At 41.8% G+C, this 18120-nt stretch overlaps 1 protein-coding gene across 2 annotated transcripts in view; it reads right to left on the reverse strand.

Annotated features, from left to right (window-relative positions):
* The window catches only part of rims2a (regulating synaptic membrane exocytosis 2a), a 126432-nt gene that overhangs the window by 37685 nt on the left and 70627 nt on the right, over positions 1 to 18120 (reverse strand). Inside the window, exons 10-23 of one of the 2 annotated variants that reach the window (XM_076150535.1) lie at positions 17467 to 17566; positions 17162 to 17285; positions 16071 to 16117; positions 15696 to 15808; positions 14896 to 14943; positions 12302 to 12432; positions 11606 to 11777; positions 10899 to 11052; positions 10576 to 10602; positions 9015 to 9083; positions 6747 to 6885; positions 6157 to 6258; positions 3155 to 3271; positions 614 to 802 (exon numbers count right to left, since the gene is read on the reverse strand). In XM_076150535.1, the coding sequence (XP_076006650.1) occupies positions 614 to 802; positions 3155 to 3271; positions 6157 to 6258; positions 6747 to 6885; positions 9015 to 9083; positions 10576 to 10602; positions 10899 to 11052; positions 11606 to 11777; positions 12302 to 12432; positions 14896 to 14943; positions 15696 to 15808; positions 16071 to 16117; positions 17162 to 17285; positions 17467 to 17566 (1532 nt within the window). Of the gene's footprint in view, positions 1 to 613; positions 803 to 3154; positions 3272 to 4049; positions 4116 to 6156; positions 6259 to 6746; positions 6886 to 9014; positions 9084 to 10575; positions 10603 to 10898; positions 11053 to 11605; positions 11778 to 12301; positions 12433 to 14895; positions 14944 to 15695; positions 15809 to 16070; positions 16118 to 17161; positions 17286 to 17466; positions 17567 to 18120 lie in introns of both variants that reach the window. The other variant, XM_076150536.1, reaches the window with a different exon arrangement.

Here is an 18120-nt window from a genome sequence, read left to right on the forward strand (position 1 = left end):
TGGGAGCTCATGGGATGGGGTCTGTCAACTTTTAGTTCTACATGAGTTTTAGTTATGCACACGTTTTTTCAGAGATGCTGATCTCAAACAATAAATGGTAACTGGATGGCTTAAACCTCAGTGGGAGCCAAAGAACCACCGTTTTGTAGGATTTTGCTATACAGAATGCTCATTATGTATTGCTATGGTAGTTCATGCAAAACCTTATAATTAGGGCTCAAACGGTGTCCTGCAGAGGCCAGAGAGTCTGCAGGTCTTCAGTAAAACTAAACAACACACCAGTTGATTCCAATCAGCAATACACCAATCAATTAACAGTGAATTTAGCTGGTGTGGTGTTGGGTTGAACTTAAAAGCCCTGATTATTATCTGAAGGTCAGCAGGGTATCTTACTTACTAGCTAATATGACTCCTGTGAGGACAGACAGCCAGCTTACTCCACTACTTAGCCACAAAACCTGATATGTTGGATCGCACACTGAGGTTCAAACACGTGTTCAAATTGTTTATCCCCCCCCGGGGCAGATCTGCCTCCCAGGAAATGTTTGCATAACTAACACTCCTCAGTCTGTTTCTACACTGAGCTGCTTAGCGTCTCCTATCTGGGTCACACCTCGTCAAGGCAGGTGAGGGAGGGGCGGACCTCCCGGATGGCAGAGACGGCATGGACCTCATGAGTGAAGAGTCGTGGGGGCGTTCAGTTGAGCGCGAGCGGGACGTGGGGTGGCGCTCTATAGTGGGCCGCTGGTCTGCAGAGCGGGACCTGCTGTGATAGTCGTGTCTATCCATGGCTCCGTGGTTCCTATAGAGGTTATTGAGAGATAGGCAGGCACTCAGTGGGACCCCACAGGGGAGGGACAGTATGCTGGCAGGGAGGACAATATGAAGGGAAAAACAAATATGTTTCACCCTCAGATATCCCCAAACGGTGCTTGTGTCTATGATGCATGGACCTTACCAGTGCGTTTGCATGTTGAGGCTTCTTTACCATAAATCACATTATGACTGCAGACCATTTTTCAAAGCATATTCATTTTGTTTTCAGAATGTGTTTTTCCTTCAAGTCTTTCTTGGATCCTCAGGGCATCAACCTGAAGGGACTATGTGCTGTCTCTCTTTACGTGGTCGGTGAGTTCTCATTAAATACTTGAGATAGTGTGAAATATGAGAGAAAAGTGTTTTAAAAAAGTGTCCTGACATAATAAAGTGATGTTTTTTGGCACAGTGAGGACGAAGACAATCTGGTCGATAAATAAGAGCTGGTGGGGGAAAAAGCAGGTGAGAATACTATACAGGGACAGTGTCTAACATTGCAGAAATAAACCATACGTACCAAAATACAAGTGAAAATACAGAGTTGGTTTAGAGGTAAGCAACATGCATGATCTTTGGGTAAAAGGTGTAAATACTTCATGGATTTAAACTCACAAACCTGAGCTTAAACCCACCTGTCCCCAGTTTATGTCTTCAGAAATGCACAATATATAACTAGATTACATCCTAAATCTAAAGTCATGGTGTGTCGGCACAAAAACACAAAATTTGGTGGAAGCACTTTTGGCCTAAAGACACCAAAAGACTAACTTGAGTTTAATTTCTAATCATCATTTGTTAAATTGAGAGAAATTGTCATACTTGTGACAGGCAATAGTTTGAAATCTAATAGTGGTTGAACTTTGTGTAGTCTTGTAGTGTCTATAAGCCTTCCATAGTATGAACAATTGTCCAGTCGAGAGCAGATGTTCTTTTTGTCACCAAAAGAGCATCAGCAACTTTTTCAACAATCATGAGTCCATTATGACCTAATACTTTATATATAGAGAGAGGTGATACTTAGGTTGAGTCTGATATGAATGTTATTGGATGGATAAAAAATGTACAGTAACTCTGAGCTCTAAAGACCTAATCTGCCACAATGTTCTCTGGCTTCTAACGGGATTCATAGGCATTCAGAGTCCAACATATTGATTTCAGCTGTTTTGGTTTTGTTTGTTTTGCTGCTTACGTGTTAAACGCTCTGAGTTCACATTCTGGGATGATGCACAACAGAACCTTGATAAAAAATCTCTGGAGGTTCAAACTCCACTAACACTCCGTGTTCCTCTGTCTCTGTCCTCTCCTCTACGTGCTTTTGGTTTCTTTCTTCAGTTCTTTGTTCTTATCTGTTCTCTCCACTGCCTGAAACAACCGCTGATCATTTGAACACCGCGTCAACTATTCTATTCTTATGTGTGTAACGTTGAGACAGTAGCTACTTTCTTTCTCTAACAATTTAGACAAAAGGCAGAGGGAAGGACAGAGTGGGGGTTCTTCTTAATGGCGTTCTGGAGTAGGCTGAGCCTGAAGCTGAGCCAGACTGAGCCTTAGGGAAACTTTGTGACACTTTAATAATGTCAGTCAGGCTCGCAGGCTAAGTTCTGAGGACTCATCACTTTTTTTACTCCTGGAGAGGAGATAAATGTCACAAATGTCACATTGGTTCTGACTGGAAGCCAGGTGGCAGCAGGCAGAACAGGAGAAAGTGGGCTTTCTCTGAAGGGGGAGATGTGAGTCCTGTCTTTTCATTGGTTCACTAGAGAGCTGGCTATGGATAGCTGTCAGCGAGCTTTTCTGTGGGTGCTTAGAACAGCCTGTCAGCCCGTTCTGGCCAAACATAATAAGCCAAAGGGCAACTACAGAGTGTGCAAAGCCACTATGCAGCGCAGAGCAATGCATCAGAGATGCCAGTGAATTGGTGACCATTATGCAGGCACCAAAACCATGTTTCAAAAAAGACAACACTAATAATCACACACACCACTAAACAAATTACCCTGTGGATGTAATGTACATGAGTACATACGTAAACAAGGACATCAACATAAAAACAGTGCAAGTGCAGACCAGCACCACACCGAACAACTAGGAAACAGCTGACATCAGCAACATAAATAGCTCTGAGCCTCATCGTATAGATGCAGTTGTGTGTCGTTATTGCACTTCTACACAACTTCACCAGAGCTGTGATGACCCCCTCACAAAAACTGATATCAGGCAGGATATCACGTTCTGTCATCACATTTACAATCACGGATAAATAAAAGACGGACGAGGGACAAATTCGGGGGACCACAGGATGGCGATGCACAGATACGGTAGCAGTGCATGTCTATACCTCTCGTAGTCATAGTCGGAGGAATAGGCGCCTTCAGAATAGGCACGGGTCATCCGAGTGGAACGCAGTAACCTGACTGCTTCCTCTCTGCAGATGGGGTACACACGATGGTTTCGGCTGGCGAAAAAAATATCACAGCGGGTCAGAATGTCGTGTAATTCCAAGAACTAGAAGCTAGTGGTACTTTGTGCATGCTCTCATTTGAGCCAACACACGTTTGAACCTTCCCAGATACCCACAGTGAATGCATGCATTAGCAGAGGCAAATATAAAGAACAATATTTTAGATGTCAACATAATAGGCAAGTTAAACCACCTCTGCTGGACAAAAATTCGCTACCATAGCACACTTATCCATTCTCAGTATTGCCACTGTCACTTTTTGGTGAATGGGATGAAAAGACAAATGACTTTTACTTTCCCTTAAATCATATTACATATATTTTTAATATGGAAAGAATGTATGTGATGGAAGACCGCGTGTATGTTAATGACCCAGATGATGAAAACAAAAAGTGAACAATGTTGATACTGGATGGATGAAGTATATGGCAATAGAGTCACTCATCTTTCCAAAACACTGTTTCCAACACACTCATTGTGTATATATTCATCTGTGATTAGATGCAATATATACCTTCCCAAAATAACACAACACTTATGGTACTGATAATGGCCAGACATTTGCAAATCCACATTTTGGCTATTGATTCTCTTGCTGTATTATAGTTTGATTACATGATAGGCCTCATTATAGCAATAGGAAATGTGCCAGTGTCAGTGCCATGAATTTGAAACCCAAAAGGAGGCTTTTCTCAAGAAAAGAAAAGGGTTGTGGGTTGAAAATTGGTGGTGCGGAGGTTGGGGCAACATGCATGCTCAGGTAAAAGTCTACCTGGGGTCCTTATGAGGATCGTCAATAGGCTGAGTATGTCTGGTTCGAGGTAGGGTGAGAAAATGGCTGCAACCACATGGAGGGAGGAGAGAAGACAGAGATGGATCTGAGATGGTGCTGAGGAGGCAGTGGAGGAGGGAGAGAAAAGGGAAGAGAGGAAGAGAGGTCAACAGACAGACTCAAAGGCAGACAGATGGAGTGGAGGGGAGGGAGAAAGAAGGAGAGAGTTCTCAAAGGCAGAGGAGAGGGAGAAATAGAGTGAGAAAGAGAGTGAGCTTGACAGAACAGTGTCAATGAAGAAGCGAAACAGATGAGGAATGTATGAGGGGTTGAGAAATGGGATGATCAGGATATGTCTTCCTCAGCTTTCCCACACAGACAGATGGGAGTGACACATCTAACACACCAGATGCATTCACACTGATGAAGGAAAGAAAAGAAATGCCTGTACCTGCCTGGTTTACTGCATTCATTACAAATCTAAACTCACAATTCCATACCATGCACAATACATAATAGTTCACATACAGGAACAACTTCATTAAAATGAGATTAAATAGATATATAAAGTCAGGAAAACTACACATAACACATCAAGTTCAAATCAAAATACAAGTCACACCAAAAGCATAGCCATAAAAATTCTGGAGGTGAATTTTTATTTTCAAAAGATTTCCGGGACCATTCCACATTATCCATGACTCACTTCCTGTGTCGTTTTCATCTGTTTTCAATAAATAACTGGAAGTTGTTAATTAAAGCAGCTCAAGTGAGCACTGTCCCAGACAATTTAGATAAGTGCAGTTTCTGTGTCTGACGCTGATTTAGGCCACGCTAAATATCGCATAAAGTTAATTAAACAGGGGAAAGTAGCTGTGGCCTGGCAGTGCCAAGGCTATGACTGGACTCTGGGATCTTGGAGCAGCATTTACCAACCCTCACAGAATATAAGTGCTGATGGTGGATAAACTGACCGTTTCCTCAGACCACCGCTTTCATAAAGGTATGAGATACATTCAAATACTTTCTACTTTATGAAGCTCTGCAGCAGTGAACATCAGCAATATATCACCTTTAGCAGAGATGAGGAGGGTTATCACCGGCCACAGAAATATACTGTAGATATGGTTGGAAATTATTTGTAAAAAAAATCCCACATTGGCTACATTGCTGCATTTTTACAGCCTTTTGAATTCAACAGGGGACGGACAAGTGGCTGATCACACTCCTATGCTGCTCCTGTGTGCTTCATTTCAGGGTTGTAAGGGGGGTCCCACTTTGTATTTTACTGATCAAACCAGGCACCTAACCTAATCTACTAAAAGTCTCCTGGTCACCTGCAAGTACGATGATTAACCATCACCACAACAGGTTACGTTTTGGTTTAGCTCCGATGACGATGGTCCAAAATGACAACCGGTTTTCAATTGAGCATCGTTGTGTTCTTGAGGTGTAGCGACCGACAGGAACATACGTATTTGCTGTCGAAACTCGGAGGAGGACAGCAATAATGGCCATCTAGGACAGGCGGTAAGTACGGTCCGGTCTGACTTTTGTATTGCACTTATGAAATGTTTCTCAAGAATCAGTAAAGGAAGCACTGAAGCAGAACCACGTCATTTTGAAAAGAAAATCTGTTTTTGGGAATGGCACACACTGGTAATGGTGATTATAAACATTCTCAATTTCTTATAAAAAGATTTCCATCCTAAAGCTGATTTGACTTCTACACCAGGCTCATTAAAGGAAACCTACATGTTCTTGGTTTATATGGCGATTGTGATTAGTGTTACTTTTTTTGTTTTATTGTGCTATTAACACACATATGAGGAGGCGTAAATTGAATGTAGTGAACACACACTAAATGTGAATATAGTTGTGTTGCACAATCAAGCATATTGCTGAAAAGAAATCAGAGAGGTGAAAGCCCCTCAACAGGAGTCAAAGGCAAATGGCATCGTGCACAAGTGTATGCGTGCATAAACACCTCTCTGCATGTCTGCTCATCAGCACCTACTTGCGCCTAACAGCATCTGTTCATGCATGCTTGCACGTGTGCATGCATCTACTGTTCACATTCTGGGAGTGTAAGCCGGTGTGTGTGTACCTGTCGGGTGAGTAGTTATCTTCGGACACACTGAGGTGGTCCACTCTAGAGGAGGAGCTGTACTGAGAAGGCCCAAGGTCATAGGCCGGGTCCAGACTTCTGCTGTGTGACAGAAGTGGACTGCATCACCCCCTATGTAGTAGCACCACACACACTGCCCCCTATTGGCCAGGGGATACATGGCTTCACTTTTAAGTGGAGCATGTACTGTAGTGTAAATGGGAGAGATGATGGTGTGTGTGTCCAACAGTGCTGCGTTAAGATCCATTAAGCATTTAATGCGCTCAATTGATCTGATACACATAAATAATTTGAATCCTGATTTCCATAAATGTTGTGCAGTATCATTCCTTTAAACTGAGCAACTATACCTCTCGCTATCCCTTCTTTAAATGAAAGTTCATGATCACTAAACATGGAAATGTAGGCATCCTGCTTGAATGGAGAAAATTTGTTGACAAAATAAGCAAATTCCATCAAATTCATTCAATACATCAAAAAGGCACAAAGATGATCAGAAGGCACACAAATCAAAACTCTGTGTATACCCAGAGACCAATGGTGTCAGTCTCACAGAACTCTTTAGTTACCTGGAGGGTGGGGGAACACTGGGAGAGCGCGAACGTGCCCGGTTTATGTCAGCCGACCGAGAGCAGTGGTTAGACGACATCACCTGCTCAGGGACGGACAATGTGGAGCTCTGGAAGTCCCGACCGTTTGGCCGGTAATCTGTGGACATCAAAGAATAAAGAACGATCCAGAGAAGAGGCTGTTAGGTTATTATGGTGTTCTGGGCTTAACATTTAACTGCAAATACAGTGGAGTCTTTGTTTGCATTTTATTTTAGAATGCATATATTTGTAGGTGGGTGAAAGAGGCTTGTGAAATGTGTGCCTGATGACGCTGCAGATCCAAATTAACATCTTAATAATAGCTTACATGAGAAATCAATCTTAAAAGCATATATACTGTAGGTGAGAAATGAGGTTTGAGTGTAGGTGCAATTCATTACAATGTGCAGTTAACATGAAAATAGCCTTTAAAACACAAAACATCACAATTAGTTTTCTCTGCAAGACTCTGCCTGATTCGTCCACTCAACTTGAAAGACTTCATTAACCAACAATCACACATGGCAACTCACTACGACTAAGGTCAATGCATAGCACGATGAAAGTTGATGGATATTCAATAGCGTGTAAAGCAAATTAAAAAGGGTTGAGAAAACATGGATCAAAAGAAAAGAAAGGTCAGAAGAATAGTACAAGAAATGCTGGCTTTGAAAAGTAGTTTGACAGTTTATTACTATAATTACTACTTGTGATCCTTTCTGTGTAGTTTTTTAGGTAGCTGTGTAGTTTTAAGTACATCAAAGGTACATTAGGTTGAAATTAGGCCTATTCAGTTTCATACATATGCGCCACTTCTTATTAAGTCATCAAACATTCATCATTCCTGTATAAATCAATGAAATCTAAAGTTTCTTAACATTTATTTGTAGGATTCAACTGTACCAAAAAATATATATACACATGCTTGCTACATGAACCATACAATTAGAAATGTGACAGTGTCAGTGGGCCGGAGAATATAATGCTCTGGAAAACGATGTTTGTCTTCCCCGTTTGAAAGTTACAGCCTCAGCAGTTTAAGGCAAAGACTGCAGGATAAGCTGAGATGTGGTGGAGCCTGAGTAAAGAGGAGCGAGGGAGCACAAAGGAGGGTGCAAAGGGGTTTTCCGTGTACTTTGAATGAAGAGAAGGAGACTGGCACGGTGAGGCGGCTGATGAGAATGTTAAAGAGGCTGGAGGAGGTTTTCCCTCTGCTACAGTATCATCAGCAAGTCCAGGTTTACCCCGTCTGTCTGCCTGCCTGTCTGCCTGTCTGTCTGACAGGCAATTAGCTACAGTAGGATATTCGCTCTCTGATGCATTAGTTGCCCACATAGCTCCTTCTCCCCTCTCTTCTTCTCAGTGTCTTGGTTTGATGAATAGGGATGTGAATCATTAGCTTATGCGAAAAGAACAGTGCAGGCATCTTAAGGGTCTCAGATTGTGCTTCAAACACAAAATCAAGAGGAATAAGCAGGGTTAAAACCTCTTGAACTCTCTAAAACTGGAGCTTAAGGTTGAAGAATACATTATAAAATGAGAAACCTTGAGCAAGAATAAATTTTGTATGGCTTTTCTACATATTTCAAAATTTCTTCCAGGATTGATTCTTTATAATGCTTCATTCCCGGTGTGATTTCAGTCTGTCTTTTCTTTTTGAGGATATCTGGCATAATTTTACCGATGTGCAGCGTGGGCCGGCTGCTGGCGGCTCGTTGCATAAAGCAAGAACAGCAACACGGTGCAGTGGCAGACAAAACATCACTGCTCCTCACTGTGCTGCTGCTGCTGATGGACTGCAGCATTTTAACCTGCTGTTATTGTGAAGAGTTATATCTGTATACTGTTCATGTCCAGCAGTTCTCTAATCTAAATTTCAACCTTCTTATTTTCATCTTTTTTGTCTATTTTATGCCATATCAATGTTTTAATATGTAAAAGAACAACAACAACAGCAACAACAACAACAACAACACACAGATCCACTTCTAATCTCCCTCGCTGTAGCAGCATTGCACACACTGAGCAAAAACAAGCCACTGTAGGTATTGTCTCTTTAAGGCCTCCTCCCAAGTGTCCATCTGCGTTCGGGCTCAAGATGGTAAAATCCCCAAATTCTAAACTGCTGTGCAACTAGGCAAATTCAAATCCATGTATAATGTGTTTTCTTTCATGGATTGTTATAATGTGGCATGAATAATAAACATTAAAAAAGAATGTGTTCTATTCCAGCCTTAATGGAATTACCTGTTATTACCCCGACACCTTCTTCACAATCGTAGTCTGAAATCTCACTGTCACTTATCCTCTGGGATCCTTCAATGGTAAGAAGAACAGAAGAAAGAGAAGAAAGAATAGGGGTGAAAAAGGGAATGACAGAGGGAGACAGAAGAAGACAAAGTCATTTTAGACTGATTCATTCATAAGGATGCTACTGCTGCCCTCACTTGACACCAATCTCTGTTGGTTCACTAAGGAATATAACTTAATCTATTAAGATGTACACCATATGGATATACTGTCAGTCTAATTCACATCACTGCACTCCACTGCAATAGAAGCAAACAGTTTTCAATAATATATGTCTACTGTATGCAGAAATATCTATCACATGACAAAAATGCTGTTTCACTGGCCAGCATAGACAACAACAAAATCACTTTTCATCTGAACTGTGGTGCTTTTAAACGACACATTCAATCATTTAGTTTATATGTAAAGGGTGAGGGGGGGGTCGGGGAAAATTGATATGAGCTTACAGATCTTTCTTCATCTTCCTGCGTCACTTTACCACCCCTGCCTGTCTGTTCGTTTTAAAGTATAACCCCCCCTCCCCTCCACCAGCCCCCGCTGCCTTTGCCGTTCAGTCAACTTAAATCAACTGGACATGTGTGCTTTTTTAGAAATGACAAGCGCTGCACTCTGGCAGCCCCTCTCCCATCTCTGTCGGCCAGAAACTTTTTACAGCTGTCAGCTCTTTCACCTCACACTAACACAAATGCCTGCAAAATTGTCTTGGGGGGGAAAGCACGCAAGCCTTAAGTGGTTAGTAGATGCAGTTTACTGTAGGTTTGTGTATTTGCGGACTACAGTACAGCCATCCTAAGTGTGTGAAGCAGGATCTGTTGAGCAAACTGGGGAGTTAGGAGATAAATCAAAGGCTGCTTTTTCCGTGCAGATACAGAATATTTAGTATTCATCAGCTTATCTATCACTGTCACCAACACCAGTCAGGAATTCCATGATAACTCCCAGGACATATTCAAATAGAAACACACAAATACAAGCAAAGCAGAATGGGCTGCAACATTTGCAAGCATTTTGTTTTTTAAAGGGAAAATATTGGTCATGGACAAAATATTGAGAAACATGTATCACAGAGGAAAAGGAGGTGGGCAAAATCAAATTATGCTGTCTGGCAAAACTCTGAGCCAGGGAAAAGAACATATTTTCATTACAACAACTTGAGGAAAATTTTGCAGGATTTGGTTGTGGGCGGCAGTGCAGGGTTGTGACATAGATCTACACAGTAAATACACAGAGAGGGAGACATTGCCGTGTCTGACATCTCAGTTTCCCTGGAGGGTGCATGTGTCTTCTCACCCGAGGGCTTTCAAATGAGCGAGGTAGAGCTAGATTTGTTTTTTTATTAATCTACACCAGCATAACACACTGTGATTCATTAAGGCAGCAGAAACATTCACCCTTCATGGAAACAGAGAGGAGAATCAGGGCACAGGGAGCCAACAGGAATAACACTCAGATGCTCCATGGAGCAGCATTGCCTGAGAATGCAAGGAGCCTTTACCTGAGTTGTGTGAATATGAGCCTTTGTCTGTAAAAGCAGAAGCAATCAGGTTCATGTGACAGGGATGACAATCCAAGACAGTAGAGCATATATATACTGTGTATAATATACACATGAAAATAACTGCATTCCCTGATGGCTCAAAATCCCAATGAATAACAGAAACATGTTGGGAAAATCAACTATCAATGTATGATATGTGCTTCCTGGTGTGTTTAACATACATGTCAGTGCACAGAATGCTTGTTCTAAATCAGTGGCCCCTGTCAGACTTACAGCATGTTAACAGTTTTGTGAAATGTGCTGATGCAGGTGTTACATACTCTGCAGCCTCCGTGTGGGACTCTCTCCATGGAGCTGCCTGCGTTGTGTGTTTGGGGAGGAACGTGGAAGCGGGATGGAGGACACATCGTGTGTTTGTAGCTTGTACCAGTGTGGTTCGTCGTCCAGAAGAGCTGTTTCCAGCTCAATCAGGATCTGCCAAAGGAGAGAAGGCTATGGTAAGATCACGTACAAAACTATACAATGCAGTGTGTGTACGCTGACCCTGAATGCACATACACACACACACACACAAACACACACACACACACATATCCTTATTTACGAATTTCCAAACCCCCAATTTTAAATGGATAACAATATTTAATATTTAAACATTTTACAAGGTAGACCACAATCCAAAGTTGACAAAGGTTCTGACAAGGATGTAGTCACAAACTTGCTCCACGATGCCACATATTCATGGAGCTCTTACCCTGAGCTTCAATCCCCAAACAGCTCCTTGTTTCTTGGCACAGTGTGTTAATTCATCAAACAGAGTTACACAGGGTGTGCAAATGACATCAAGGTCCCCTTGTTGGACAAGGACTGGACCGCCAAAAGCCTTGTAATAGTAGAAAGCTATATTAGGGCTCGACCTCATTCATGAGGATTAGCTCAGGTACCAGACTCTGTGAGTGTCCCAGATCACTGATGGGTGGTGGTGGTGGTGGTAGTGGGGGTTATGTAAAGACTTTGGTCCACTTACCTCACCCAGAAATTCGCTCTCTTCTTCCCTCACCCTGGCTTGGTCCCACAGCGTGATCTCCAGCATGCGTTCCCGAAACTCCCGCCGGTGCACCGGCGAATACATAAAGGTCTGGTTCCATTTGGGCTCTAAGGATTTCTTTACCGTTTTTGTTCTTCTCTTGCTTTTGTCGCTGGAGGAACAATAATTCAAACTGTTTTTATTTACAATCATGATAGCGAAGAGCAACGAAAACAACAGGTCAATAACATGACACAGCACAGAGCACGGCACTGATGCATGCTGGGAAAGGGGGTGGGAGTGGGTGAGATGGCTGCTGAGCCTCTCTGAACTGTCAACACTTCCTCTGTTCACCATCCCTGTATAAGAAAGCTCTGTTCAACAAGGTGCTACACCACATCACTGCACTACAAACAAAGAGATGAGTAGACACAGATATCCATACAGCCATACAGCTAGTTTGCTCTTCCTGTTTCTTATGGATGAATAATCATGACTTGTGAACTTTTGACATCACACCAATAGCAAAGAAATCCACAAAAATACAAATCTCTTAAAATACGCACAAACTCTGAACTGCCAACAATTTATCCTTTAATCTACAGCAAGTGTATGAATGTATGAATAGGATGGATTTACAGGACATTGAATGGATGAGCGACATATAAACACATCAGTGACTGTTTCTACTTTTACCTTCTGTCCGGGAGGAAGTAGATTTTGACATAAGGGTTCCTAGGTCGGCCATCTTCCCTGGGTGGCAGGTCTTTGGCGCCCAGGATGGTGACAATTAACTGATGGCCCACTTTGTCATACCACAGTTTGACCTGAGGGGGCAGAGCAGATACAGCCTGCTGAGAGACTGGTCAGGGCAAAGAGGGGTGAAGACACACAGAGGGCAAAATCCAGGAGAAGAACGCTTCATCAAGGTGAGTTTGGGATTTTGAGTTGTGTTGAGTTTAAAACTTTTCTTATCAATTCAAAACCTGCTTAAAATGACACTGTAGGAATGAGATGTACAGTTTCTGTCTTCTCCTGTATTTACCCACCGTGGGAGAGGGAGGAAGGTGTCTACCTGCTCAGATGATATCAGTTCACATGCTTGGCTTCAGTGTTGTGTAAAATGTAACAGGTAGTGTGAGTGAGGAAGTGACTAAGTGTTTCCCTGCTCTAGAGACCTGGTTATGTGGTTATGTGGTTATGTGCGCCTAAAGGTATACAGCAGCAATGCATTCATTCTAAAATAGACTCATTCAATATGGTCACTGTTCATATGTGTGTGTTTCTTTGGCAAACTAGAGTCTTCCCTTGCAGGGATGAACACAGTTTATTGAATGGAGCTCAATTCATTTGGGCTGAATGCAATTGCAGCTAAACTAAATTGGAGTCAAATTCTTGAGGCAACACACTAATTAACAGCATGTACTCCCTTGAAATGATGCTGTGTGTACCAGAGACAGTGTTGTCTCTCAGGCTACATGTTCTGCTAGGTATTCTGTGGACACAGATACAGAAAAATCAATCATGCTGTTGCGACAGTTCACACTAGAGGGAAGTATGGACAAAAAGGACACTTAGAAGAAAACTCCGAGTGAAGGCTTCAAGTAGATGAAATGAAAAAGAAAAACTTGACTTCTAAGCTCTTGTCCATACTTCTTTAAAATGTGATTATGAAAAAGGATCTGCACCATTTGAAACCATAGCTTACTATCTATACATGCAGCAACACAAGCGAGGGCGTTCAAGACAAGTTAAGAGAATTGATAGCGGCAAACAACATAAAGTAGGGGGCTTATGGGAAAACAAATTGTACCAAATCATGTGTAGCCCACTACTATCATATCATAGCACATACTGCTTAACATAGACTCTGTTCATTTAAATACAGAATTTATTAAGAGATTTACTTTGAAAATGTCATAATCATAATATGTATTATAATGTGTATAATCCAGGCGGCTTCACCAGCTGTCCTATCTAACAGCTAAATAAACAACAGAAGCTTTTCGAGGGGTACAATGCACACACACTCACAATCCCATGCGCCCACACACTCACATACCCCATGTATTTACCTCCATTCTAACTCTCCAATGGTTCTGGAACAATTGGAGTTGAGCTGGCAACATGAAACATCCCTGACTGCACTGACCGCAAGATTCCCCATACAGGACACAACCAATTTCAAATGCTCAAGTTTAGATATATAGCTGAATATCTTGTTTTATTTTCATCAAAAATCTCCATAATGGAAGCAGCTAAGACGCACCAACTAGTCTGACGCACTAGGTGCTATTCTGGGATATTAACAAATATACTCTGGCACCGTCGACATGACATTAGAGAATAGCACGGTGTCCAAGGATGAGAAATTGGAACGATTGTCACAAAATAGACATCTTTGGATGAACGCTCCTTGGTCACTGAATTTATTCATTGCTAAGCTCTTCTTGTTAGATAGTCATGGTCTTAACACCAGAAAGTCCAAAAATCTGTAATATAATAATAAATGCTTGTTGAGATCACTCTTAAACAAAACAGCATAAAAGTATCATTGATGACACAGTAAACTTCCAAGTTCCTAAGCAAGAATATTATCTCTTAGGCTAACTGAGTCACAGGTACACACACACACAAAGTTAGTCTGCATCATAAACAAAAATCACAGAGAGAGACGGACTAATATCAAAGACGACAGATTAAAATAGACCCTCAAGTAACTTTCAATGGTTGCTAGGTTTGAAGTTTGTTTTTTGTAGGTACAATTTGCTTATTTAGTGAAAAATCAAGACCCCTGAACCATAATCAGCTAATTATAGTTCTTCATGACCCCGGTTGTAGATGTGAGTATGGCTGAATATGGTTGAAGAGTCATTATTGCCTGCTTCCATGTCACACTGAAACAGGAAATAACCAAAATCTGTTGTCCAAGAAAAGACTGCAGTCAAATAAATTTGGGAGACACCCTCCTGCATTGCTCAGCGTTCAAAATCAGGCAATGGAAGAGTGTCTCTTGAAATGTGTAGATTATATCAGTTGAACATGCAATATTTAGGCATGAATGGGTTAAAAATGGCTTCAATGAGTAATAATAATAAGTCTTAGACAACAGTGTTACTAAGAAATCAAATAGAATAAAATGACACAATGCACTGCACTGAGAGGGAAACTGGAAGCTGGCATTTCCCTGGGAATGCATTTTCCAACGTATGGAAACAGAAAAAAGGCCAGTCAACAGTCAATGAGCAAAGACCAAATAGAGATTGTGCCCTTCAGTAAGGGCCTGTTACCTGGACCCTAGGGGCAAAAGGCGTTGTTCTTCTACTAAGGCTTTGGCTCTGGATAAGCAAAATTAAACAGTAAAAAAAAAAAGGAAAGGAAATGAAACCAAAACAACCCCCACCGACAAAAACTACACATAAATACACTCATAACACAACAGCACATGGTTACAGTATTAGACGAAATATTGTTCTTTGATATTTCTTTGAGAAGATTTGCATTATTTAAATGGTTTATAGATTGCAGATAGAATTTTTGATTGAGTGACAGGGTGTCAGTGAAGGCCTCTGGGGTGTTAAATTGAGCCTATGTCACGGTCCAAAATCAGCCACATAATCCAAATGTGAACAAAGAAGTGTAAAATGCAATCATCAAATACTAGCAGTGCTATCACCAAATGTGTGCTATTAGATATCCATGTTATAAGACAAAACGTGTCCTGGAGTTGTTACCCAGACACCAAAGCTAACTAATTTTAGTGTTGATCCTCTTTATGCAGTCCTTTGCCCCTTAACCCCGGGAGACTTTTTTTTTATACAAGATAACAGACAACACAAAGTAACCTGATCTACAATCCTGTGTTTGGTTGGTAAAAGGCCCAAACAGGTGAACAGGCTGAGCAAGTAACTCCAGCACTGGTCTGAATGAGGATTTAAGAGATTATGGAAATAGCTGATGATTATTATCTTCCATTTGGAATCTCATTCATATGATCTCAAGAATAGACAAAGCAATCCAATAATCTATAAACAAGATTTCACAAATTTGCAGTGTGTACTGTATATACAGTAATGCCCAGGTCACTTACTGAGAGCTGTCCTGACAGGTACTGGGGGGCGTCCCTCAGCATGCTGGGACTCATGGGGGACGTGACGGAGATGGATGGGCGATCCATCTTCTGGGACTCAAAAGAACTCGAACCTGGTAGGGTCGAGAACACAGCCATTTTAATTTGGAGAGGCGCAGATGTTCATTTTGGTAACGCCAAGCGATAACATGACGGAGGGGGACAGACAGAGAGAGACAAGATGAGAAGAAACCAGAAGACAAGCAAGCGTGTCATATGACAGACAGAAATCTAGAGGCAGAGTGACAGAACAAACTCTTGCAGAAACGTCCTAGGCGTGATGTTTCTAGGCTGATTAATAGAATGAAATGGGCTAATGATCTCGACTGGACTCACTTGATTCCAGTTGTGCATGTGTGCTGTCTGGTATCCTTGGAATATCTCTGGAAAAAAAAATACAGGGAAGGAGCATGAGTGTGTGAGACAGCAGAGAAGGAGGGAATGAGGGGGATCAATTTGAGCTAATGCTGAATGCACTGGGCTTTAATGACCCTAAGCACCGTATTAGTCTTCATTCACCCAGCAACTCCCTCAGCAGTACAAAGCGGGTCAAATATAGGAATTGACAAAGCCAAGGTGCTGCTGTTTTTTCCTACTATTTCCCCTTTAAAAATAATTGGTAAACAGCTGCTAGTGGACGACGTGAGAAGAGGAGGAGCGGGGCGGCGGGCGTTCACTTTGCTCGACTGTGCTGTTCAGTCCCATATGAGGCCCCAAACGTCAGAGCCAGAGGGAAAGAGGAACAGATGTTGAATAAACAAGTCAGCTCCACTTGTTCACAGATTCAGTAAGAGCACAAGCTTTGTTCCCTCTTGGTTTTCCCACTTCAAGTATGAGAGAGTTCAGCACTATTCAAAGTCTGACTCATATTGGCAATGATGTATGATGAAAGAGTCTAGAGACATTGGCGCTGAATTACTTTTAAGAGAGAAATCAATGCCAACAACATATTTGAAGTGATCACAATATGACAACCTAGAAAAGTCCTCGTTAAGATGCAGATCTACAGGACAACATTTCTCCTGTGTTAATAAACTAAGATATGCAATACATACAGTACACATTTCATGCCCTATGTGTTATAGCAGTTCCATAATTTGGTCTGCCTATCCAGATTGTTGTCCACATAAAGAGCACATTGCACCTATTGACCATCTCTCACGTAACAAACATGTGCATACACAGTTTAATCATAATCAGTAGACAATACGAATACTTTTTCAGTATAGATGTGATCATGATGTTAAAATTCCTGCAATCTGCACTCCTGATGCGTATGTTTGTATATTTGCTGTTAGAGCTCAAGAAACATTTTCTCATCTCTAGTCATCTGAGACAACTGATAAACTCATACATCAGACTGCAGTTGAGCGCTTTTGTTGATGTTATTCAAACTTCCAAACTTTTACAGAAAGCATCATTCTCACCCTATGGGCCGTGAGACCACCAGCTCCACCTGTGGCTCAGGCTTGGACTCTAGTATGATATTGTAAACTTCTTTAAATGTGGCTCCTTGTAAAAGTTTCCCATTCCACTCCAGCACCTGGTCACCTGTAAAATCACAAGAGACACCTCATGAGGATTTGATCTTATACTTGTGCTGGCCATGCTGTGTGCTGCTGGCCATCGAGTACAATACACATCATCATACACTTATACATTCATCTAGAGCACACGCAACAATTGTGCAGTTATCTAATTATATAAATCAGTTGACATGTTTATTAAATACCTGGTCTGAGGTGTCCAACAGTGTCTGCTAGACTCCCTTTCCTCACTTTGGTGATGAAAGCACAAAGTCTACCGGACTCTGTCATCTTGCCACCTACCACCTATAGAACAACAGAAATGGTCAAATATACATTGAACTGACCGGAATACTTGAGGTATTACTGTTACTTTAACTGCCCAAGATCTAGTACGTGTACTACAAGCTCCCAGTTGATGTCATGGCTTTTGCTCTTGCCTGCAAGGTATGAATCTTCAATAAAAGCTTTGCATGTCAAGGGTCAATGATGAGAGTACACCTCTTTTCATAAACTGTCCAGAGCCATGTTTCCCTCCTCAGGGACAAACCACTGCTACTCTGTGAATTCTCTTACGATGCAGTGCCCATGGGCGAGAGCTGTACTCTGCAGTACTGTACTGAGCTGCTCTGCTCCACTCAGCTTACATGGGCATCATACAAATAAAAATCCCTCTTAATGGTAGTTGAATGCCAACATACAAAAGAGCTTAGGGAAGTCTGCTGAATGAAATGGCTTTATGTAACCCAGAGGAGAGAGAGGGAGAGCAGAAGAGAGAGAGAGAGAGAGAGAGAGAGAGAGAGAGAGAGAGAGAGAGAGAGAGAGCACAGGCCAGGCTGGCAGGCTGACTGATGGACTGA

This window comes from Genypterus blacodes, unplaced genomic scaffold (genome assembly GCF_046128005.1).
Source record: "Genypterus blacodes isolate CSIRO-AG114 ecotype Tasmania unplaced genomic scaffold, CSIRO-AGI_Gbla_v1 ptg000052l_1, whole genome shotgun sequence".
Lineage (NCBI taxonomy): Eukaryota > Metazoa > Chordata > Actinopteri > Ophidiiformes > Ophidiidae > Genypterus > Genypterus blacodes.